The 25,845-nt window shown below is 42.5% G+C and overlaps 1 protein-coding gene across 1 annotated transcript in view; it reads right to left on the bottom strand.

Moving 5' to 3' along the window:
• Positions 1-23,710, bottom strand: part of TENT4B (terminal nucleotidyltransferase 4B) — a 40,207-nt gene extending 16,497 nt beyond the window's left edge. The window contains exons 1-2 of the mRNA XM_062500134.1: positions 23,166-23,710; positions 1,833-1,956 (exon numbers count right to left, since the gene is read on the bottom strand). Of these exons, the coding sequence (XP_062356118.1) occupies positions 1,833-1,956; positions 23,166-23,710 (669 nt within the window). The remainder of the gene's footprint in view (positions 1-1,832; positions 1,957-23,165) is intronic.
• Positions 23,711-25,845: the final 2,135 nt, after the last annotated feature.

Consider the following 25,845-nt stretch of genomic DNA (forward strand, 5'->3'; position numbering starts at 1 on the left):
TTGTGGTAGGGCTTTAATTTGCTTCCCCTCTTTAAATACGTGGTAGCTACAAAAAACTTTCAGCAGCTTAAAGAAAGACTGTTTTCTCAAGGATACAAAGTTATACATATATATATATATATACACACACATATATATGTGTATGATAGATATGTATGTTATATATGTATGTAAAAAGTTTTTTTAAATACAAAATACTTTTACAGATAGATCAAGCCTGTCCTACAGAGTATCTCTGGAAGCAGCATGTTACTGCACCCCATTCAAAGTACTAATGGTAGTGGTAACAAAGAGAGATCCCCTGGTAACAAATCCATTCACCCCACTAGACAGTTAAGTTTGCAGCACACAAACTTGCCGAGGAAATAGCAACATCTCTAGGCTGAAGCAATCAATGGTTTTGGTGAAACCCTCTCCTCCAAGGCACTGGCAGGGTGTATCACACCACAGACTGTTTCATACCCACACTGTTCCCTACACTATTGCCTGTCAGACTACTCCTGCTCTTGATTAGGGTCCACCTGACTGTTTCACTGGGTTAGAAGAGACCTGTGCAACACCTGTGACACATGCTGCTCTCTTACACAGTTCCCATGGAAAGGTTACTGCATTTGCTCAATGAGAAAATTCCAGATACGTGGAGTAATGACTCAACCACCTCCCTCCAGCTGTGCACAGGCAGTAATCACCAAGTGGAGAGTGCTCCTTCCATACCATGCTCACCAATACATCATCCATAACAATAATCACTCTTTGAAAATGTGAGTATATTTTACACACTAGCCCACACACCACATACGCAGAGCTTAAACAGAATTCACATTCTGTCGTATTCTGCCAGTTTCTAAAAAGGCACTCCAAAAAAAAAACAGGTTAACAAGATTTGAAATGAACAGTGGATTTAAGTCACTTATGTCAAAACACTGTATTTTACTGTGGCAGGATCAAAGAGCATTCCTTATACTAGAGATTCTGCTGTCTGAATCTGGTTTGCTATTCTGGCTAACAAGCCCTTATTTTCAGCTACTGTTATCTACAAACAGATGACTACAGCTAGAAATTTACATTCTGGAAACGAACACAAGTAGAATACAATTAAACTAGATTCAATTATGCCAGAAACCCAACTATGTCCCCATAAAAACCATACTGACTTAAAAATGCAACTTCTCTGTCTTCTTTTTAATCTAATCTTTATCAAAACACCCACAACTGCATAGGAGAAACTCTTGTTTTGAATGAGTATGTACTAACAAAAACCCATCTACAGTGGAAAGAGGTGTTACAGATTTTAAGGTCAGCACACAGATCTACAGATTTGTTTCTTCCTAAACAAAGACTCATGAGTTTTTAAAATTTGTAACATATATCAATTTAGTATAACTGCCCATTAAAAATACCATGGTCTGGGTAATGTGACAATGCCAGTACACCACTTTAACAGATTTATTCAAGTTCACAAGTCTTTGGACTAAAAGCCCTCCTACTAATGACAGGAGTTTCAAAAGATTTTTTTAAACACAATACATTTATACATGTCTGGTATGTTCCCATTCACCTTATCAAATACATATTCGCGACAGTGAACATTGCCACACCTTATGCCTTTTCTTTGACTACAACAGGACTAACTTGTCTTAGTCTTATGTGTGACAGAAAATGTTACCCTGTATTATTTGAGAAAGTAAGATCACCTCTTTAATTTCACCAGAAAACTTTTTATGTTTAACATGGAAAAATAAACAGCATTTGCAATATTCAATATTCCATATAGTAAACAGGCACAAAATGTTGCTTTTACATATTGACAAATAAAACAGTGTCCTACTCACATCTGCATTAGGCCAGAGCTCTTTGATAACATTTTCTATTCTGGTCACCACTTCCATCCGCATTCTCTCTTCTTCAGGTCTGGGAGACATATACTTATAAAAGTCAATGATTTCTTCATGAAGACTAAGAAAGAAAGAAAGAAAAAAAAAAAAGAAAGAACAAAAAGTCAGAAAAAAATCCCACATGCAAATGAAATATCAACTATTCTAAGCAAAAATGCTTTTAAAGCTCCTAGTTTCCAATTTTGTTAAGGGGCAATTTTAGAGCAGCATGTAATTAAAGAAAATCACAACGCTTTGTTGCATTTAGTCCCACATTAACTTCTTATGCCAACAGGTCAATATTGCACTTGACTTGGTAAAAGCATGGAAGCAAATCTAAACCCAAGTGCCTTCAATTCACATTGAAAGTCACACTCTATTCTAATGCCAGCATAACACAGAAATGGTTCAGTCTTCAACTATGAACGCAGCTGTAGCTCTGAGTACACACTTCACAAAAATTTAAACAGGAGGTTTTTAGCCAACACTTCCTAGTCATCCCCTTGGCACCAGACAGGGAGTTTCAGGCAGCAGTCTGTATTCAGTACCACACTTGCAAAAGTTGACAGTAATTGTGCCAGTACTAGAGCTAGAGAAACTGCTTCTTTTGCTGCTTACAGAAGTCACATAAGCTAAAAATGTACTCTCCCCCCATAACCCCAGAAAATAAGTAGTACACATGTAGCAGCAGTTGCTCAGAAGATTAAGTGACTGACAGACAGTTAACCCATATAAAATTTCCCATATTACATGCATTTTTCATTGTCAGTAAGTTATGTTTACCTTGCCTGTAATGAGAGCTGAAATAAAAATGTATTCAAACAGTGCTACAAATTTCTGTGCTTCTGTAGTACCAGAAGCACATTGTCAGCTTGACTAATGATGTAATTCCATCCACAGAGTAACTAAATTAATTTCATTTGTTTCCTGCAGTGACCATTATAGTAATAGCTAGTTATCTTTTAAGAATGCACTGTTTCTAGTTACCAAGTACCACTGCATCTTTCATTAAAGCTCTGAGGCACCACCAGAAGAGAGCAATTTATTAAGACCAAGCCCGTAGCTGAAATGGGAAATCTAATACTTCCCTACTGCACACACACTTAAACAAATCAAATGTTAATAACTGGAAGCTGTATACAGGTGTCAACAAAACGGATTAAAATATCCAACAGTTGTGTTTAAGAGAGTGAGAGCAGGCAAAGAACTGAAACCACCTGCATTAAGTTCTTCCAATACTGCAGTGTTATCAACAACACAAGCTTCTCTCCCTCCACCCCCAAGTTAGGAGAATAGTCACAAAAGCCTGACAGCTTGTGGTGTGCACCACCATGACTCTCTATATAGATAAGGCTAAGAGAAAAACTCCTCTGACAGAGGAGATCTCTTACCTCTTCCTACAGCTGCTTTCTTGCTTTTCCTTGGAAGCTTACATCCTGGAGTTAATGTGCACATTCCAAAGCACCACTTGCACCTTACACCACAGGCTACTCTGCCTTCTGCTTCTCAGCCATCTCCTGTTTTACTCTTCACTACTATTACACGTGCTGGCATTTAAACATTCTTACAATTACCTTCCAAGTGCAAGTACTGGATTCAGGTGAGAAGTATGTGATAAAGGACAAGCTGAGCACTCCAATAACCAAGTTCACTCTCTGGCCTCACTGCCAGTCACATGTACTGAATCACTAATTTAGTTTCCACATGGTTGACCATTAATGTAGCTTTCAAAACCAGAAGCAACAAGGAAAATGGGCAAAACCCCAATAATTAAACTCCTGAAAACAGAAATTATTCTTCAACTGTAATTTGGTGAACCAGCTTACAGGAAGACCTGGGAGTCACTCTGTCTTTAGGGGGCAAACAGTGGGGAACTGATCAAGAAACACAGCCCCATTTCTGCCTCCGCTCCTCTGGACTAGCTGGAGCAGACTGGTTACATTCACAGGGCACATGATTTGGGCACATCCCAGAGCAGTGTTTTCAGCAAGGACTCTATGCCCACAAGCACTGCAAACCCATGAGGAGTAACACCATGCTGTCTGAGGGCACTGAATGGCATGAGACATGCTGGCATGATACCAAGGGAGTATCCCTGGGGAGAAATTCATGTGTGGCACAGCACAAATCCATACTGCCCATCATTAGTGGGCCCAGCTGCTCCTGGGCTTGTGCTTTATGGGAGTTAATTGTTGCCCCATCCCATCAAGGAACTTTGAAAGAATAAGGCAATCAGAAAAGAGGTCCCCAAAGTGCACAGAGAGCCAAGCTATACAGACACTGCAGTTCTCAGGGCACTGCTCTTTATTAAACTCTATTGACACCCTTAATCCAGATAATTATATCAATTGGTGCATTCTACAGAAGCACATAAAATAATGATGTGTTGTCAGAGCCAGATGTATCTCTTTTTGTAAACACATAAATAGCAGATGTCTGCATTTCTTTGAATGGGATCCTTCTTATTCGTTGGTAGTCATGCAAAGCTTTGTGACAAAACAAAAAATTAAGCTACCTGCAAACACAAGAATTCACAACACTATGTTCACATTCTGTGAATGTTCAACATTCACAGAATGTTAGTAAACACTGCACATGTAGAAAAAAATGAAACCTGAACTTTTTCAATGATAGAAGAAAGGCTTAAAGACTACTACAGGGAGTTCTCATCAGCACTCCAGTTGGAAATAGTACAGACATAGCTGTGCTTCATCTGCTGCAAGACTGCCCACTGCCAGGACCTCCTGTGCTGCACAGAGCCATGGTGTGCAGAAGGCAGGCAGAAACTACAGGGGCTCAAGACTACACCTGGATCCATATTTCCCTGCCCAAAAACAGGCTGCTGCCAAAAAATAAGGGAATGATTAATTAAAGCCAAGACAAACAGAAGTAGGCACACGTGGATTTCAGAGCAGTACAACATGACTTAAGAGTACAACATGACAATTACTGTGGAGTTAACTCATGCTGTATTTAAAATGAAAACTCAAGGTTATTCGCTGACTTAATCAACATCTATTATAGTCGCTATTTCTCAAAACAATTTGTTAGGATTAATGGAGTCTGTTTACAAAAGTCTCAAGTGAAATTTTCTATATTTAGCCAAAATGAAGATCAAAGAGACTGAGATGTTCTTTTTGGCATCATAACAATATTTTATTATTTTATTATTTAATTATTTAATACCATTACATTCATCAGTAATTTCAGAAAGAAGTTCTTAAAAGGAGACTTGTTTATACGAAGAAATTACACTGTAATAAACCTGATTTCACTATTGAAAGATATTTCATTTGGCTTTATAGCCATGTTGAAGTATACCCAAAACATACTTACGATGCGTGGAGAGAATTCTCTGCCATGCATAAGAGCATTAGTTTGCCAATTTTGTTACAGCAAACAGGGGTAAACAAGTGGGTCTTTGTCCTGTACTGAAGGAAATCTTTACACATGGGGAAAAGTAAAATAAAAAGTTCTCTTACACTTTCTCTAAACAGGTTTTAAAACAAAGTTCTACCTGCATCACACCTGTTTTCAAGTCTGGTGAGCTGATTCCATCAGAATTTCACAGAGAGAACAGAATTATAGAGAAGCCACTCAATTTAGTTTCACGTTCACCTGAGAGGGACAGTAATGCATCATTAAAAAATAAACTACGGCTACAAAACTTATAGTCACAAAAATTACTTCCCATGGTAACATCACTGAATCCATCCTCATCCACGAGAACACAAGACTGCGAGAGTCAAGTATTTTAGGTGGAAAGTCACAGCTTTTGTGAGGTGCAAGTACCATGGAACACAGTGTATTATATTACTTTCTTAGTCTGATCACAGCTTACTTTATTTTGCAGCACGACTTGCAGGCTCTAAATGTACGACTCGGGAATCTCAAAAGCTCCTTTATATAAGATGTTCTGGAGTATGAATCTTGCTGCAAGTCTGGCAATCAAAAAATAATCACGTATGAACAAAATGTAATTTCTGTTTGATATGCAGAGCACACAGATAACGTGGCCAAGCACATACACTTGATGTGGGCACTTCAGCTACCTGACACCTAAACCAACACAACTCTCTCCTGCCCAAGTCCAGAACTGGAACCAAGAGTGGCACTGGGAGGGACATCACACTATGAAACACAACTGGAGATACAAGTGTCACCTCCCTGTACTCAGATCTGGATGCAGAATAAATGAGCAGCCCACTGTCTTCACAGATTCTGGCAACTTGGAGGAAGCCAGACTGACTGAACCAATGCCCAGGGCTCGACAGCCACACCAGTGACTGCCTCGGTGGGACCATTCCCTCAGCCCCCACGGTCCTGAGCAGCTGAACAGCAGAGCCAGGTCCTGCTAAAGCAGATCCAGGTCGTGCTAAAGCAGAGCCAGGTCCTGCTAAGGCTGAGCCCGGTCCTGCTAAGGCTGAGCCCGGTCCTGCTAAGGCTGAGCCCGGTCCTGCTAAGGCTGAGCCCGGTCCTGCTAAAGCTGAGCCCGGTTCTGCTAAAGCAGATCCAGCTCCTGCTAAAGCAGATCCAGCTCCTGCTAAAGCAGAGCCAGGTCCTGCTAAAGCAGAGCCAGGTCCTGCTAAAGCAGAGCCAGGTCCTGCTAAAGCTGAGCCCGGTCCTGCTAAAGCTGAGCCCGGTCCTGCTAAAGCAGATCCAGGTCCTGCTAAAGCTGAGCCCAGTCCTGCTAAAGCAGATCCAGCTCCTGCTAAAGCAGATCCAGCTCCTGCTAAAGCAGAGCCAGGTCCTGCTAAAGCAGAGCCAGGTCCTGCTAAAGCAGAGCCAGGTCCTGCTAAAGCTGAGCCCGGTCCTGCTAAAGCTGAGCCCGGTCCTGCTAAAGCAGATCCAGGTCCTGCTAAAGCTGAGCCCAGTCCTGCTAAAGCAGATCCAGCTCCTGCTAAAGCAGATCCAGCTCCTGCTAAAGCAGAGCCAGGTCCTGCTAAAGCAGAGCCAGGTCCTGCTAAAGCAGATCCAGGTCCTGCTAAAGCTGAGCCCAGTCCTGCTAAAGCAGATCCAGCTCCTGCTAAAGCAGATCCAGCTCCTGCTAAAGCAGAGCCAGGTCCTGCTAAAGCAGAGCCAGGTCCTGCTAAGGCTGAGCACCAACAAGGTAAAGATCATTCTGAACCATTTTGCTTAAACACAGCATAGCAGTTAAGTGTTGCTTTGTGTGGCAACACGCTGTATCATGATAACTAGAATAATTGGTTTTACTTGAAAAAATTCCTACTTTGGTCATTCTGCAATTGTGCTATACTTCCACTATCCTCTGGCTCTTCATTCTTCCTCTCACAGGAGAAATTACACAGGCATGCATGTTCTAATTTCTCTCATCAGGGCGTTACCCATGGCTTCTGCTCCAACTGTTCAAAATTCTGCTCATCCATCCCAAAGATCTTATCAGCCTTGGGTTTATATATTCCTCTGCACACAAAAGGCTATTTGCAACACCACTGAAGATAATTTAAAACAGTGGATATAATCTATACTCTAAAAAATCACCTCGTGCTCATGCACTACAGTTTGGTTTTGACAGGATTTCTGAAGGAAGTTTCATTTGCAGAATGATGAAAATCTAAATTATTTAGAAACTCTGTGGATGGTGGGCTGAAGCAAGCAGTGAACACACAGGCGACTTTCATCCTCCTAAACTGTATGCTTTAAACCTTAAGAGTTTAAGGTATATTTGCAACATAGCCCTGCAGCACTAAATGAGCCTTTTGTATCTGAGTTTTCTTTGGACAAATAATTCCTAAAGGACAGTATTTCATTTCCCCTATCATTTGAAGTCACCTCTAGACTAAAAAAAAAACAAACTAAGGAAACAAGGAGAAATACTGCAGAATTTCAGTATTATAATTGTCTTTGGAGAAGAATGTGAAGGAGGAACCTGAGGTATTTTAGCCACTGAAAGCATCAATACTTAAGAATCCAAACTGCATCCATCCCTTCACTCCCGAAAGGAAAGCTAGCATTGCAAAAGAGAGAATAACTTCAGTTTGAAGGTTCCAAAGGTATTTTACTAAGAAAAAGACGGCACTGGTAAATTCTGCCAAAATTTCCTAAGCTTCATGAACTAAACAAATCTTTTACTCCTACCATTCATGACCTACTTGGTTCTAAAATAGTTTTGAATAACAATTGTACTAAGGTAAATGAAAGACACAGAGCCCAGTCCTCACTCTCCCCCTCACAATTATATTGGAGAATTCAACACCTTCCTAAATTAACCTTCAATTTTAACGCTGATCTTCCACAAGCTTAATAAAATGTTTTCTAGATTACTATTAGCATCTACATGCATTGAATAATGAAGCAGGAACAACAGCAGACACTGTAAAGATCACAAATTATTTTCCCACCTACAAACTCAGGCAAAACCAAACATTAGAGTCCTGATGGGAACTGTAAATATGAAGCATCTGCTGGGGTCCTTTCCCTACCACCTGGGCCTCCATAGCAGACAAATCCTTTTAATATTTGCTGGCTTAAGCTACTGAAAAAAGCCCCACTTAACTGTATTTGCAGGTGATTTAATAGGCACTTAAGTTTCATGGTGACTGACACATCAGTCTTCATAAGAAAATAAAATTATGCATAATAAAGGAAACAATTTTCAAAGGCCTCAGAGACTCTGACCATCATTTTTTATATCCCTAGTTACTGAACCATATCATATATTATAGGTCACATAATAACCATATTTTGAGACACATATGCCCTATGGGAGCTTTAAAATCAAACATCCCAAAACATGTCCATAATAGCAACCTGACAAAACCAGGAAAGCCTAAGGAGCTGGGTTTTTGATATCACATTTTTTTCTTCAGTTCACCCATTTTAATTACAGCTTCACAGACCATCTTTTCACAGTCTACCTAAAAACAGACATGCAGAAAAAACAGGTATTCCATTGCCATATGATTGCTAAACTTCACTAAAAAATCAGGATATTGTATAAACACTTTCTTAAGGTGTAAGTGGGGAATTTCCCTTTGCAGACAGGTAGGCAAATGAGATTTATATCTGTCCATTATAGCCCAGGTTCTTGTTACCACTGCCTGGCTTCCCAGACGCAGGGTCTGTTATAACAGGACTACACAAACCAACATAATCCATCCAGGGTAAAGTTAGCCAAGCCAAATCCCACCACCCTGATCAGTTCAGGTAAAGCAGCCAGTTCTTCTCAGGGCTGTGGGGAGCCCAAGAAGGAGCCCTCACCCTCCCAGATGGCAAAGGGTAAAAAGATGCAAGCAGAACTCCTTCAAAAGGCATAGCTACACCCAAAAAAACACCTCTGGTAGCTTCCAGGGTTTACCCAAGAGCAGCTTGCCCTTTCTAATTAATGTCTGTTGTCTGCTGAGAAATTCACAGAATTGCCTTTTAGGACCAAGGGAGAGCAAAATTTCCACAAATATGTATATGATTTAGGAAACCTGATCTTGTTCTCAGGACAGAAGTCTTCTGGGATTAATCTGATCATGCTGACACAGAGTTTTGAAAACATGGAGATAGTTTGTTCACTTCCACCAATTAGGGTAGACTGATTATGCATGTTTCTTCAAAAGCTGTGGAGAAAAAAACCCACTAACCGTGCACTACAAGACCTGCACTTTCTATCCTGTGCAAATACTTGAAAGCCTATTTCTCCCTCCCAATAAACACCCACCCAAATCCCTCAAATTAGTGTTGTTTTTTCACTTATGTTCTGTATTTTACAACTGCATCATAAAAGGCACTAAAATAGCACTGCTTTGTAGAAAGAGCATAGTGTAGTAGAGACATTAAAACATTGGACAAAGAAGAAATGTGGACAGTTCTTTTTAATTATTTAAACTGGCTATCTCTATATTTCCAGTTTTTAAATTTATTTTATAGACCCTTTGTCTCAAACAGCATGAGTGCTTGCTTCTTTAAACTGATTTGAGCTACTTCTAACTAAAATTCCCAAGCATATTCTTTAGTCAAGAAGTCATGCAACAGACTCTTTTCCTACCAAGGTGAAAGTGAGCATCTTTTGTCTGTTTATAAATTTCATTGTGTGCTTTGTCTTCCTAAAATACACTTGGATGTACTAGAATTTTCCTAGAAAATTTCCTAGATATTTTTACTAGAAATTTGTTTTTCAAGAGGGGGAAAAATCCTATTGAACTTAAATTATAAATCAGAGGCCTGAATTAGTCCTACCAGTAAGTGATTTGAAGTGTAGCTCAGCAACTAATCCACTGGCTTTTAAATCCATGCCATATGCATGCTCAGTCTTCCTCTTTATTTTTGCAGCATTTCCAGCAGAACACCAAATGCCAACTGGAAAGACTGTTTTGAGAATACCCTTACTTCCCACTGGCTTTTTTTTTTTTTTTTAATCACACTGTACATAAAAACAATCTGGCTGAATCACTGCATGTGTGGGAATAACCTTCTATTTCTTCCCTGGAAAATATCTACATATCATCCCTTCTTCCCATCTCTGCAAGCAAGTGCTGTGAGTCTGTTGCTTCTATTCTCCCAGGTGATGGAAGATGCATTTTGCTAACAGAGGAGAGAAAAAAAAAAAAGTGAGGAACTTCTACCTCAACTATCTGAAAGAAAAAGTACTTACAAAACAAAAGGATGAAGCAGGAGAAAAAGGTTTTGTGCAAGAAAATCAAAGTGGTAAGAGCAGCAATGAGAAGAAGCTGATTTATTTCATAATGACAAAGAGTTCAACTCTAGTAATATCTAATTATCTTGAAACACACCAGTAATTCAAACATCTCCTATAAAAGACGGCCACAAGGTTTTTCTTCAGTTCACTTGCAAACCAGTGTTAGTCTGCTGGAACAATTGCACATATAGACAATATGCAGTTTGCAACCTCATCATTTAAAATATAAAGATGCATATTTTTGAAGCCTTAAAGTGCAACTATTAGCATACACTTTGTATATTCTGGAATTATAGCTTCAGGTAACTTTAAAACCACAGAGAAGTTGAAGGTATCTTTTTCCAACAGTGGGGAATTAGTAATTCCTCAGCCTACCAATTCCCTTTGCTTAAAAAAAGCACTCAAAAAGACCAAACTACAGTTTTTAAGTTTGCTTTACAACAAGAGCTTAACAAATAAAAGTAATGATCAGTATCAACTGTAGTTCAATTAATATTAGCTAAACTTTCCCAGCAAAGCAGCAACATTTGGGTTTGTATTAGAGCTCTAACAAAAGCTACAACTACTAAATTACTGTAAGATTCAAATAGCTCTGACCCCCTCTAAATCAGCACAACAGGTACAAGCACGGAGTTTTAAAACAAATAAAGGTCTATTACATCAGTTCTGAAAACCACACCAGTGGTGTTACTTTTAAACCAAACCAGAAGGGAACAGCAGGTCAGGTAATCTGCCTTTCTGTCTGTCTCCATAAAGCCAGGCAGCACAGATCTCTATAGAGCTCCGGTCTATTGCTCCTATTTTGTTAGTGTAGTAAATATTATCCCATAAACAAATAATCTGTGACCTTCTGATAACTGGCACCACATGCTATCTGGGCAGAGGTGAGACTAACACACTCCCAGCAGACTGATGAGCACTGCTGCTGGATAACAGGCTTGGGAAAAGACCTCCACCTGAAAACCCTGATGAGAGCAAAAAATCTGCAGCACAGACCTTTTGCCACCATGTGCACAGTAGCAGGTCACCCAACAGGAAGCCTGGCAAGACTTGCACAGGGTTTTCTCACACAGAACAGTGTGGAGAAAACTCTACGTCCACACAGTGGGTTCTGCCTGGCAAATATTCTTGTTTATGGCTTGATAAATTGACTTGAAAGATTAGTTAAACGAAAGAATGGAGAACAATGTAATTATTAGCTCCTGTCTCCTTCCGTCAGAGTAGACCTACATTTTCAAATGTCCACTCCAAACAAGGCCACACCTGTCCCCAAGAAGGAAGGGACACTACCAGGCTTGCCCTGCTCACCTCAAAGCCAGGACAAAGGGCAGTCTGAGGTCCAGGTTCCACACTTGGCTGCACAGATCAGTTACACACCCGAGTGCTGTGCTCACTCCAGAAACCCCCTGCACGTCCATCTGTGCAGCAAACCTGCTTTGTAACTGCTCAGTAGGCAGGGCAACCAGAATAAAACTCTGAACATTTCTCCTTCAGGAACATGGGATCAAACTGAAAATAATTCAATATAAAAATATTAAGTCAAATAACTAGCCACAGCTGCAGTTCATTAATAAATTCTCAGCTTCAGAATAAGAACATTTTTAAATTAAATCTGAAGTCAGAAGCCAGAATGCCATCTGGAAAGTCAGTGCAGAATCCCAAGCCTTTCCAGTATCTTCTTATATTCACAGTCTTTTGGACAGTGGGGGTTTTGTTGTTTTGTTTTTTTTTTTTTAAGAGGAGGGATTTTTGCACAGCATTTTGGAACATTCAAGGAATACAAAACTGAGCCCCACATTACTTTGCTACATTTCCTATACCAGAAATATTCAAAACTTCTGACAAAAATATCTGAAGCCAGCAATTACAATTAAAACCACAAGGTTGAGTTTGTAGGTTAAATTTCTATTCCCTGAGCAAAACGGAGAGTGATCCCAAGTTACCTGTTTTGAAACAAGTTTATCACCTGTTTATTACTTGTTACTTTGGTGACACAGTACTCATACAAGTTTAGATGCACTGCTGTCATACCCAGGCAAAATGAAAATCATAGATGTAGCTCCCCATCTCACTTCCAAATGCTTAAAATCAACTGCAGTGGGTGCACTTTGAAGGAGGAGGAACAACCATACCTACTATGGTAAAGATACAAGGAACATTTAAGGTAACTTTTTACTTTGATGAATTGTTATCTTTACAGTAGGGGTGTGCACAGTGAACTATGTTCAGATTAAACAATGCAGTATTCATTTTGGGACTCATGTTGTAGTATTATGCTCCTTTAAAGGTATATTAAAAAAACGATTTGTTCATATTCTGATTTCTTCTCTTGTCCTCAGATACTCTTACTTGCAAGGCAGGATGCACTGGTACCAGAAACACCATGGGCTGGAAGCAGTAACACTGCAAAGTATTTTGGAGTCAGTAGCTCCATTTGCTCTGCTTATCACCCCAGGATAGAAAGATAGATAGAAAAAATAACAATCAGAAAAGGATCTGTCTAAGCACATCACAGAAAAATGTTTCCGGTGGTTCACCTCTATCAGCCCAGTGATAAAAATGCACACTTAAGAGCTTCCATGTCATGAATTGCAAAAAATGTTTCTTCCTCTAACGTAGGTGACAGATCTCATCCTTCCAAGTACCTGGAGAAGTTGGTCTCTGACTAAACCTGTGGATCAAGTCAGGGGTTTTATCTTCTTTATTTCCCTTGAAACTTCAGGTAGTATATCTGTCAGAAAACTACTGATATGAAAACAAGAAGAAAACACTAGAAAATATTGCACTGAAATACTTCCCCTGAGTCCAAAATGTTAAAAGACCAATCCATACTGAAAGATGACTTAGTAAAGATTCCACACAGCTACCTCAATTGCTGGGTTTTGCTTGGAGATAAAGACAGAAGAATCAGCACATGATGGAAAAAGGGGAACTTTTAACAGCCTGACTCGGACCTAGTATCACAAAGGTGACTACTGGAACTCACTCCAGTGAGGGGGCATTCCTGGCATGGCACACCTGCTCACACCATCCACATGTGCATGAACACATCTGTGCACAGTCTTCCAACAGAAGTAGCGAATGTAGTGTGAGAGGCTGTGCAGAGCTCTGAGAAACACCCCCAATATTCATCCAACTCACTTGCTGGAGCCACTCTCTAAAAATAATTTGAAGGTTACATAAAAGTGTCCTGTGTACCCAAAAAAATGAGTAGAAGATGCAGCAGTGACCAGTTTTAAGAGAGGCGTAAGAGGGTCGCTGTGAGCTCACAAAGTGCAGAATCAATAGCAACTCAAAGAGCACGTTTCAGCATGCCTGAAGCAGGTTTGCTTCAAAGGAGCAAAGGCTGAAGTGAACTATTCCAGCATATAATGTTCAGTGACTTGCTGCCTACAGGCAAACAGCACACAGCACAAAAAGCAAGGGAGGAAGTTTGTTAATACAGTTACTCTCTTCTTTACTCCTGGGTACTTCTATGCCAGGAGTTGACACTGTTACTTATTGCCATTGAAACTTTATCTTTTACCAACTGTATGTGCCTTGTCACATTTGTCCAGGTTGTAATAACAGCAGCTTCAGAAAATCACTGGTTAATTCAAATTTAGACAGAAAAACAATGCAAATTATGTACAATGTAATTACAAGAGAGCAAAAGAAGCAGGACTGTACCGTCCTTTCTTCCTCATCTCAAAAACTATCCCATAAGAAGCAATCTAACAGCTTGAGGAGGTAAAGTTCTCTTCCACCTGATGTGGGAAGCAGAGGTAAAGAAGTAAAGAAGCTGCTTCCCTCAATAACAAACTAGTTCTCCAAGGCAAATATCAACATGAAAATTTTTTCACGTGAGTACCTGCCAAGTATGACTACTACGGTAGTCATTGCCTATGGATGAATGAGAGTAAGATACTGAGTCTGAAGCACAACCTGAGTATATAGAAGGCTGGGTATACAGAAGATCTTCAAACATACGAGTTGAATCACACAACTGGAGAGTGTGACAAAACAAAGCAAAAATTAAATAAAATTAACCTTAGGACTTAATTTTTTCAGCCTGACTCAGTACTGCGACCTAAGACTGTGATCTGCAATCATGACCATTATTCAGATCAAGACAGTTCCTTCACCACACTATGTTTAACTCAACCCTTTAACTGGCAGCTGTGGAAAGCTTGCCAACCAGGAGTGCCTCTGAATACATAAGAGATAAAGCTAGATGCAAGGCACGAGTCCTTCACACCACTTTCAGAAACTATATGCATACTTTAGATGAAAGCCAAAATCTTACTGAGAGATAAGGGGGGAGGAATGCAAATGCAGAGAAAGGAGTATACTTTTTATAACAACTTGTTGAAAAAAAAAACGCCAAAAAACCTCAAAACCAGAACAAAAACCACTTGCTTTTTGTAGCACACAGGAAAATATAGCTGGTCCTGAAGTAACATAGGAAGTGAACAGCTCTAAAATTAACAGTGAGAATTAAGAAAGCCTAAGAAAGTAAGCGATCACACTTCCTCAGTCTAGCTTAAACACAGCATCAAGAGGTCAGGCAGGGTCAACAAGCTTTGATTAAAGACTCCTGCCTTCAGACTATACACACTGACTCATAACAGAAAGATCAACACCTCAGTCATCACTCAAATTACAGCACAATATTCCTGCATGCTGTATTTCAGAGGACATTTAAAGAAGGGCTTATCTATACTTAACATTTGTGACAGGTTAATGCAAGTTCTTTCATGGTGTTACTGCATCCATAAACAAAGTAATTGTAAGAAATCACGTGATACTTTCAATAGGTGTACTTAAACATAACTGAAAGTCAGTCTACAATGAGTGAAGGTGATGAGCCAATGTTGCTACTCATCTATACACCTCTCACTTACCATAGAATACTACCCTCGTTTCCCTGATTAAGAAGTTTCTAGAGGATTTTAATGTTTGAATTTGTCCCTTGTTATATTCTGTTACTTGCAGAATCACAATACTATCTCCTCCACACTGTCTTAACATCTTCAATATAGTGTTGGTTGCTTCTCCCATAAGAGATCACACTGACAAGACAGAAGAGTGGAAACACTGACTTAGATGTCATGCCTCTGCTGCCATTGCTGTCCAGTAAAAATCCTAAAAATGCAATGCAAAACAAAAAATTGCACAATGCATGCAATACAGTGCAGTGATGCAGAATAATATACCATAAAGCCTTCTCAAGTAATTGTAGCAAGACTGTACCTCTTTCACTTTTGAATAATTCAGATATAGATGTTATACCATGGAGGATGTTATGAGACTGTCAGAGAGGCTGATCAGGAATGAGGGCTGCCAAATAATCTTAACTGTCATCATGGGAGGAAGAAAATTAACAGATGTTGCATCCCAGCATAAGACAGCACCAGCCTCGGGCAGCCAGTTCATCCTCACTCTGGGCTGCTGTGCTAGAGCTGCCCTCCCACCCATGACCCACCCTGAGACCTTGGCAGCCCCAAGGGACACGATCAGGGTGGCACAGTCTCACACAGGTTTTGTGACACAGCTTTAAGGGTCAGGAAGGCAATCACCAGGGACAGGAAGAATCAGAGCACCTGCACACCTTGACTGCCCGACAGTCATACAACACACAGTATCACAAACACAAAGTTCCTGGGAAGATTTATACCAGCTCTAGTGACCTGTAGGGGAGAGCTTTGTACAAACCTATAAACAAGAGTTCTGCTCCCTTGATTCATGTCTGTCTCTTGTTTTGATATCCTAAGTTCATAGTATTGCCGAAAAAAAAAAATGCTGTGTTATCTATTGCTTAAAGTTACAAAATGATTAAAGTTCAAATTGCTCCTGCTACAGCTATTTGCTGCCTAGGAAAAACATCTGAAGCTCATATTGAGTTCACTACCTTTCCTCTCTTTTTCTTGCTTACAGAAATATTTCCCTTAGCCCTCATTTCTAGGCAAAGGCACATAAAGTAATACTCAAATACTCATGACACTTTGAGCACTCTTTGGCAGCTCATCCAAAAAGATAATTCAAAAAGAGAAACACTCATAATTTAAGAATTCCTAGAATGTTCAAATAATAAGTTAACATTCCAACTGCCCACTAAGAACAGCAATAGCATTCATTTGCTTATAATATGAATTATACAAGATTTTTGCTGGTTGTGTTGCTCTATCACTACCAGCACAATTCCCTCCCTCAACACAATACCTAAGTTGGCTCCTTCTGCCAGTTCCAAGATCCAGCAAGGAGAGCAGAGGAAACACTGTTTTACATCACATACAATATAAACAAAAAGCTCTGAAGCAACAGTCATATCTGAAAATTTGGCATATACGTAATTTTGGGAGCATGTACACCACATTGAAAGATGTGTTCAGAACCCCCACATGATGAGATCAATAAAAAATAAATATTAAGTATTCTTATCATTGCCTATTCTATCATTTTAATAGTAATGTTATGCATACAACTCCCAAAAACCAGATTTAAATTTTCCAAAGTAAATTGCCAAAGTGAAAACCAGACTTTACATTCTAGTTTTAAATAAATTATTAGAAAGGGCCTAGGAACAAAGTATAATATGGAGATAACAGAAAAAAAAAATGAAGGGGAGAAAAAGCAATGATGTGCTGTCATGATACAGGTCTCCATCTATCTCTGTTTCCTAGTACTGACAATAAGATCCCAGGCTTCCTAAAACTGACCTTAAACTAACAGTTTGACAATTAAAAACTAAAAGCTACAACCCCAACATGGTTTAATATAATACTAATAAAGGCACAGGGTGAACAGATCCTCCTTCTTCAATGCATACTGCTGCATAAAACACACGGCAGCTCTTGGGAATCAGCAAGCACACAAGAGGGAATGACACACTCCTCCTATTACTTAATATAGACATCTCCATCTACCAGAAAAAGTCTGCCAAACTTCTGTTCCTTATATAGCCACTCCAAGGTAAACAGGTATTCAAGTCCCAAACAGAAGATATGAATTGGAGAAAACAGAACAGTTCACAAGAATACATCCACATGCTGTTTCCTTGCACATGCAGAAATCAGCAGCCTCTGAAGTCCTTCTTAAATTGTTTAAGCAAAACATGCCGAAATGTTGGCCCTATTCCAAAATCCTGCAACTTCAAGTAAAACTGTTATATAATAGTCACCACATATTTCTCAAAAGGTTTCATCAAACTGCCTTTAGTCTGCATCTTCATCCCTAGTAAATCTGTTTCTCTCTCCCAGCCCTTCCAAAAGAAGTCATTTCTTACTACAGGAGGCTGCGGGGAAATATCCGGTTTCACTTCCATAAATCCCAGCTGACTGCCTCCAAGAGCTGCACAAGCTGTCACAAGGGTACTGCCAGCACGGTGCTGTGGCATGACTCAGGACGAGACAGAGAGTGACAGTGGATCTCACCAGGAGGGTGCAAGAGAAGGATCTGCACTCCAGTCACATCCCTGCACTTCTACCTCACAGCCGGCTTACACAGCCACGGAACGAGCACAGAGCACTGCTCTCGGAGGCTTTTTCAGGAAGCAAGCAGATTTCTGTCTATGGATTTTTCCAAATAACTCATTTTTACACAAGATGTACACAGTGTATTTACCTGTGGCCTATGTTTTAATGTACCTGAGTTCACCAAATCCAAAATGCATGCAATTACTCTAACAGAGGATGCATGAAGTCATGCACACACCTCGTTGTTTCGTCAGAAGTCTGTGCACAAAGGTGTTTGTTTCACCTACATTAAGCTTTTGTGTCAAGTAACGTAACAGTAAATCAGGCAACAACTCTGTATTTGATTTAAGCACTTAAGAGTATACGATGAAAACCAACAAAAATTATTAGGATTTTATCAATTTCCCTAAGTCAGGCATTCCAGCTGGTTTTACACTTTGCTGGAGGTTCACAGACTTACTCTGCTCACACTATACTCAGCTCTTTCTGTTTGTGCTCCAGCCCACATGGAAATCACACTCCTGTGGCTGATACCATGCAAGGGCTGGAGCAAACAGAGCAAACAGGGATGTACAGAGTAAGTTATCACAGGCAGACAGCAGCCTTAATGTGGCTCCACATCCTCTGGTCAGCTCACATCTGGGACAACGGGTTTGTGTCTGCCTTAACACACTTTGCTTCTTTCAAAAATGAGCCTGAAAGACCTGGGAAGCTGACAAACTTCACATGAAAAACTCATAATGGAATTTCTGTAGCAAAGACTTATGGCTTTAAGCTATTTTCTTCCCTCGAGTAGTTATGGCTTTATTTTATGGTACCCTCTGTAATCCTGGGCAACCTGCTGGGAACCCTTATATTAAATAACCAGAAGTCTGCTCAAGTCTGTGCCAACCAGTTCAGCAGCATGGGAGTGTGTGCATGTCTGTGTGCAACCCCCTCCTGTGGGAGTCACAGGATTCTCTCCCTTTCATGGGCAACTTTCCATGAATACTTCCAAACATGCATTCAGCATTTCAAACTGTAGTTTTTCTATCTAATCCGTGTTTTTTCTTCTCAGCAGTATACACCACAAATTTACCTCCTTAAACTCACACATTAACTGGGTTCTTGCCTTCAGCTGCAGATTACTGTGAAAACAGCTCCCTACAGAGTCCCAAATCCACATCTCCTTCCTGGGAACTGTGTAGCACTGGGCTCTTTCCTTTGGCACAAGAATCACAGAAACCAACAATAAATAGGCCAAACTTAAGTGCAAGCCTTTATTCTTGGGTTTTGTTGCGCTTAAGGCTTCTCATCTCAGCAGTTCTTTTGTCACATTTTAACCAGGCTCAATCAAAACACGGTGAAAGCTGTAAAATAGTCATTTCAGTATCCCACATACTTTTTCTCCCTTTCTAATTGTGACAGTACTAATATTATTTACTGCTGCCCTTGAGACACACACACACAGAATCCCATCCAAAACCCCCAACCCACACATCCTCCTACATCCTTGAGTTTTGCTACTAACTACCCTGCCAAGGTAAACCAAATTTAACTCTTTAAAGGTATGTATTAAGTCAAAAGTAACATCATTCTCATGCTGTGAAACTTTCCATTCATATTCTGAATTATCTGCTCTTTTCAGCACTGCTGTCTGATGACAGTCCCCAGAGGATGGAAGACATGGAAGCTGACACTGACTGCTGCAAGGCAACTTGCAGGCAGCACTACACAATTGATTTACAGTGATATTTCACAAGCCACCACGTTAAGTGCCACAACAGAGTACCTGTCATGCAAACACCTGCATTATTAATAGAATTGCAAGTCTGAGAACTTAGACTAAGGAAAAATATTAAAGACAAGCCAGAATACAATGTACACAACAGCACCCTTAACTGCAAGGGAGCAAAAACTCCCATGTGTTGAATGTATTTCAGCACAGGTAAATGTTAGGAAATACCGTGCATACTTTGTAAATAATCTATCTTGAAACCAAACTCAATACTGTTGTAGGTTATTTTTTAATTATTTGATTATCTCTTTATATGTGCAAATAGCATTAACTAAGAGAGTATATTTCTCAATAAAATTAAAAAACTTATCAGAAAAAAAAAAAAGATTTGACTGAATAGCTACTTAGTTTTTAACCAAAACCTCTATTTCAACATGTTTACCTTACCTAAATCTTTAGACAGCTAGTTACACAGTGTTATGTGTTTACATAATCTGTTCAACTTGCTAAAAATTATTGGACTGGTTTTCCAGATAGCTGATCAACAGAATTGCCTCTTCAAAGCCGGTTTTGCACAGCCATCCACACAAGTGTCATCCTTGCACTAGAAATATGAATGCTTTCATATTTCTTTCAGCTGTGTTTGCCAGTAAATCTGGTCTCATCTTTCTGAAAGTGGGACTGTTCCACAACTCCATTGTATTCCAAAGAGTCTAAAGTTTAAAGTGATTTATTTAACAAAATTACAGGATGGTATATAGGGAAAAGCACTGAGAGCCATTACTATATTGTCAGGGTTTGCATAGTAACAGTTAGGGAAGAAAAAGATACCCATTAACACACAGGTAATAAATAATATAATAGCAATGCCTGTATCTTTTTTTCCCCAGTAACTTCCAGAACTACTGAACACAATTTTGGAAATTTGCATTGGAATCAATGAATTTAAAATATTTACTTTAGCAGAAACCTCATTTGCTAGGTTACAAACCTCTCTATCCATCCTTACTGCCCAGTGTCTCAAGATGCAGACAGATGCCTTAGAGCAGACAGTTGATGACAACCAGCTTGAAGTGGGGAGAGAAGGCAGCACCTCAGGTCACACCACAGGCACAGGAGGCTTCACCCAGCCTTGCCAGCAGCCAGCCAGTCACACTGCAACATCCACAGCACCTAGGCATTGTCTAGGTTTTCCTAGGAAGCTTCAGCTCCTTTTAGAAATTATTTCCATGACTTTTCATTCAAGATTGTTAGCAAACAGCCTCTAAAACTTTTTATAGCTTTTTAAAAAGGAAACTTGTATAATTTAAGAAAAGCAATATGGGGTGTACTTGAGAGACACTCTACCTTGCTCTGCTTGGAATAAAGGAAATAGCTAAAACAGAAGCTCAGCATCATGCAAATATATGCCACAAACTAGACTGTCAATACACGTTCAGAGTAAGATATCCGAGTATATCTTGATGCTGCTAAAAAAAAAAAAACTCCACAAGGGCCTACCACTTGGAGTTTGAAACTGATTCCACCAAAATTTAACTCCAGCAACACTTTGAATATTTTGGCAAAGTTGTTGCTATTATTATTATTAATCTCTTGATAAAGCTCACTCTTTGTTCACCCCATTATTATTACTATTACTCTCCTGTTGAAACTTACACTCTTCCACCCTATATTTTCAATACAGTGAAAAATGTATGAATTTATGAGACAGAGAGAGAGCAAAGCACTTCTAAAAGTCTTCCTCAGCCTCCAAGTAAATAAGTTACAAGGCAGAATACAACCAGAGTCCAAACACAACTTACAAAAATTCAGTACTTAGTTCTACACATTACTTTTAAGTTGTGTGAAGAAAGTTGCAGAAAATTCCAATGTACAGTGACTAAAACACTTAAAATAGTATACTTCTGCCGTGCCATTTTATGAATTATTACAATGCCAGCAGTAAAGGTAACATAGTTGCTGGCAAGGATACAGGGAGCCAGAGGTAGTAAGAATCTGTTTTCCAAAACAACCAGAGAATTTGAATAGCCACTTTGACAAATATTACAGAACATCAATTTCGGAAGGCAAAGAGGTAGTTACTTTCCTGTGTGAGGGGGCTGAAGGACCCTCAGGTACAAGCTGAGCACGCAACAACTCATGCAACTAAATCACAACTGATTTCTAAAATGAGCTCTGCCAGGCCTTCAATTCTTACCATACACCTCCGTCATCTAGACCATGGAGGGTTCAAGGCAAAGGTTATGTTTTGAAAAGCGTGAACATTACAAAAAAAAAAACCACAGAAGTTACCAAATGGCCTTTATCCAGGGCATCGCCCATATCAAAAGCCATCACTGTGTTCTAAAAAAAGGGAGGGCTCAAACCAGTTTTCAGGTAAACAGAAGATAGGTGATTGCCTGCCCTCCGTGGGCTCGTTGCAATGCCAACTGACGAGACCTAAGCTAACACAAAAACACTAATGACAAAATATTCAGATCAGCATATGCATTCCATAGTCAGGGATCCATGACAACCATTAATAACCCAACACTGCACACTATACATGCATTGAAGTTATTTCTGAGAGCAGGTGCCTGACTGCACACATACCTTCTCTGTCAGGTCTCAGAAAACACACTCCCCGGGAAATTACCCAGTCTGTGCGCTTTCTTTTGACGCCAGCAGATGATAATTGTTTTTTCAAGTTCTAGCTCCTACCACGCATTTGTTCCGCAGGCAGCACAAAGCGTTCGAGGCGAGCTTGACAGCGCTGCGGAGAGCAGGCGTGCCGGCCCTGCGCCTGCCCCTGCCCCGGTCCCTGCGCCTACCCCGGTCCCTGCCCCGGCCCCGCTGCAGGTGCGTGAGCAGCGAGGGCAGCCTCGGCGCGACAGCAGCGAGCACAGCGCGAAGCGGAGCTGACAGCCGAACGCCGCGTCCGAGGAGCCCGGCGGCGCCGGCGGGCAGCGTGTAACACGTGCACGGGCGGTGACAGCGGAGGAGCGGCGGGGCACCGGTGCCTGCGGATAGGCGTGCCCGCCCCATCAGCATGCACACGGACACCACCGCCGCCGCACGCGTGCGGCCCCGGCCCCGCGGAGCCGCCGCCCCGGCGGGCGGGACGCTCGGCGCAGGGGCTGCCCCGCACAGGCCGCTCGAGCCCCGGTGGGGCGTAGCTGCCAGCCCGGCCGGGCAGCGTCAGCCCGGCACCCATCGCCCGCCGCCCCTTCCCGACCCCGCGGACGCGGCCCGGCTCCCTGCGCCACCCGTCGGGCCCGCGCCGCGCCCCAGGTGCCGCGGCCCAGCGGCCCCTCGGCGGCCGCTGCCCGGCCCCGGCGTGCGGCCCCGGGGCGGGGAAGGACCTCGGCCCCCCCCCCCCCCTCCTCCTCCTCCTCCTCCTCCTCCTCCTCCTCCTCCTCCTCCTCCTCCTCTTTCTCCGGAGGCCGAGCGCGGCCGGGCCCGGCGCCCCCATCGCCAGCCCCGCGGACGCTCACCCCACGACTCCCTGGCTGTAGTTCCTTTTCTTCCAGGGGGTGCCGGTGTAGAGCGGCTCGGCCAGGCCGGGCTGAGCGCGGGCGGCCGGCTCGTCGGCCGGGGCGGGGGCGCGGCCCAGCAGCAGGCTGTAGTTGAGCCCGAAGGTGCTGGCCTTGTTGTCGCGCTTCCTCTTGTTGCTGGCGGCGGCGGCGGCGGCGGGCGGCGCCCCCCGCGCGGGCCGGGCCCAGGCGGCGGCCCCCGGGGGCGGCGAGGCCTGGCGGTGCCCGCGGCTGTGCGGGTTGTTGGCGCTCTCGAGCGGCAGGAAGTCGGGCGGGGGGTCGGCGCGGGGGGCGCGGTACATGCCGGGCGGGGAGGCCGGGCCGGCCGCGGCGGGGGCGCTCTGCTGCTGCTGCTGCTGCTGTTGCTGCTGCTGCTGTTCCTGCTGCTGCTGCTGCTGCTGGAAGTAGAGGTTGCGAACCCCCTGCGTGGTCTCCCAGATCTGCATCCACAGGCGGTTCGACGGGCCGAGCTGCTCTGGCTGGAACCAGGCTATCCGGGGATCCATCAAACGGGGACCCACCCCGGCTGATCCGCTCCCCGCGCCGCGCCGGCCGCCGCCGCCGAGACCCTGTCAGCGGGTCCCAGCGCTAATGGCGGCTCCTATGGAAGGGCAGCTCCGCGCCTGCCTGCTCGCTGCTGCCGCCGTCGCTCCACAGCCCCCGCCCCTCCTGGCGAGCGCGGCGAGGCGGGGCCGGGCCGGGAGAGCCGCCGGCACGCGGGCCGCGCGCAGCACGGGGGGCGGTGGCGCCCCGGCCGCTTCCCCGGCACCCCCGCGCTGCCCCCGGACCGGGCCCGGCCGCTCCCGTCCCGGCACAGCCGCTGCCGGCGCGCAGCGGCCCCGCGCCCCCCGGGGCAGCGGCCGCGCTCCCAAGGGCCGAGCGCTCGTTCCGGCCCCCCCGCTGCCGGCGCGCCGGGCTGCGGCTCGGGCGCAGGGAGAGCCGCGGGCAGACCCGGGCCAGCGTCCCTGTCTGCCCACCGACAGCTGCCGCTGCCCCCACTAAAACTCTTGTGAGGAGGCGTAGGGCTAGTTCAGGGTCTTCCTGCCTTTCATTCCGCAGTAAATGAGAGGCAAAGGCAGACTAGGTGCAGCCTTTTTTGTAGATGGAAACATACATCGCGTACACAATACCCCGAACAGCAACAGTGAGTAGTACCAGTTCTTGTCAGACTCGGTTTTATTTTTAGTGTTTTCATAGTACAGCCTTAAAACATCTTTAATATCAGCTACAAAGTTTCCAGCATTTTGCAGGAAGGGCCTGGTGCTTCCCCCACTTCCAGAATTGCATGGGAGATGATTTCTCTTTAGGAAGCTGGAGGTGGAGGGTTTAGAATTAAAAAGTTACATGCCAATTTCAATCATTCAGTGAACAGTTTGCAAAGAAGACTTAGCAACAGTTCCTGGTGACAACCAAAAGGTGAAGTTCTGGCTTCTCCCCACCATCCCCGAGCAGAACACACTGTTCTCCGCACTCGTCTGTTGTGTCACAGCGTGGCTGCTGGGCATTGCCCAAGAGAAAATGAACCACAGTAAGAAGGTGAAATTTGGGGAGTGAGTTGACAGACTTAATTGCTTTGAAAATTAGGACCCGTACCTAAAACTACTACTGAAAGCCAAACGGAAACTGGTGAGACTTGAACACATCTTGGAATTGGGGAATAACCACTATGAATAACCCTATTTTTCAAACCCCATATTCTTCAGTTATTGAATTTTAAGCATAGCAGGAAAAGGTAACAAGACGACTCTAAATGATGTTCCCTGTACATCAAAACTTCAAATAAAAAAGTTTCAATTAATAAACTTTTGAAAAATGCAACAAAATGTATGTCAAATAAAATATTTCACATTGCCTTTAATAAAGTAACAGTAACAGGAAAAATAACTGATTTGCTTCATTTTTAAATAAAGCTAATTCCACAAAAATCCATTAATCCACACTTATAGCACATAAATGCCAACAAGTTTTGTTGTAGGACTGAGGTTTATTAATTTACAAGATTCCTCAGTAGCAACCCTTGTCCCAAGCAAATGCAATACAGGTCACGTAGTAACACAAATTCTTTAGATTAGCAAGTATGCCATGGGGGACATAAAAAACAAAACCTGCACTTCAATATTGTCAAATTGGGTTTTTTTGATCACCGATTTGAATTTTAACTCTTTTATTTACTAAAAAGGGAACTTCCCAGGAAAGGTTATTTGGAAACATCATGCATTTACTAGCTGAATCAGCCATTCTTCCATGAAGTTCTGGAAGTGCTTTTCACTCTCCATCTGAAGGGGCAGAGAAGAGGGAAGAGGCTAATGCAATATTCCTCAAAAGTTGAGAAAAAAAAAAGAATTCACATCAGAGGAGAAAGAAAACAATTCTCAATGAGATATTTATCGTAACAGGAACACAAAGCCAGGAGAAGCTTTACTGAAAGCCCAACACATCTTTCAGCATGGTGCAGGGATTTATGTGAGCACCTCACAACACCAGGGGCTGCATCAGGACCCTCACTGTGCTGAGAACACACAGTAGCCACAATCACTCCAACAGCATACAGACTATTACAGTGGGATCTTACTTCAGTTCCCAAGTAGTTTGATTTAAACCCATAATGTAACAGTAATGCTCCTGACACCCAGATTCAAAA

The sequence above is a fragment of the Cinclus cinclus genome, chromosome 11, assembly GCF_963662255.1.
Source record: "Cinclus cinclus chromosome 11, bCinCin1.1, whole genome shotgun sequence".
In the NCBI taxonomy this organism is placed as follows: domain Eukaryota; kingdom Metazoa; phylum Chordata; class Aves; order Passeriformes; family Cinclidae; genus Cinclus; species Cinclus cinclus.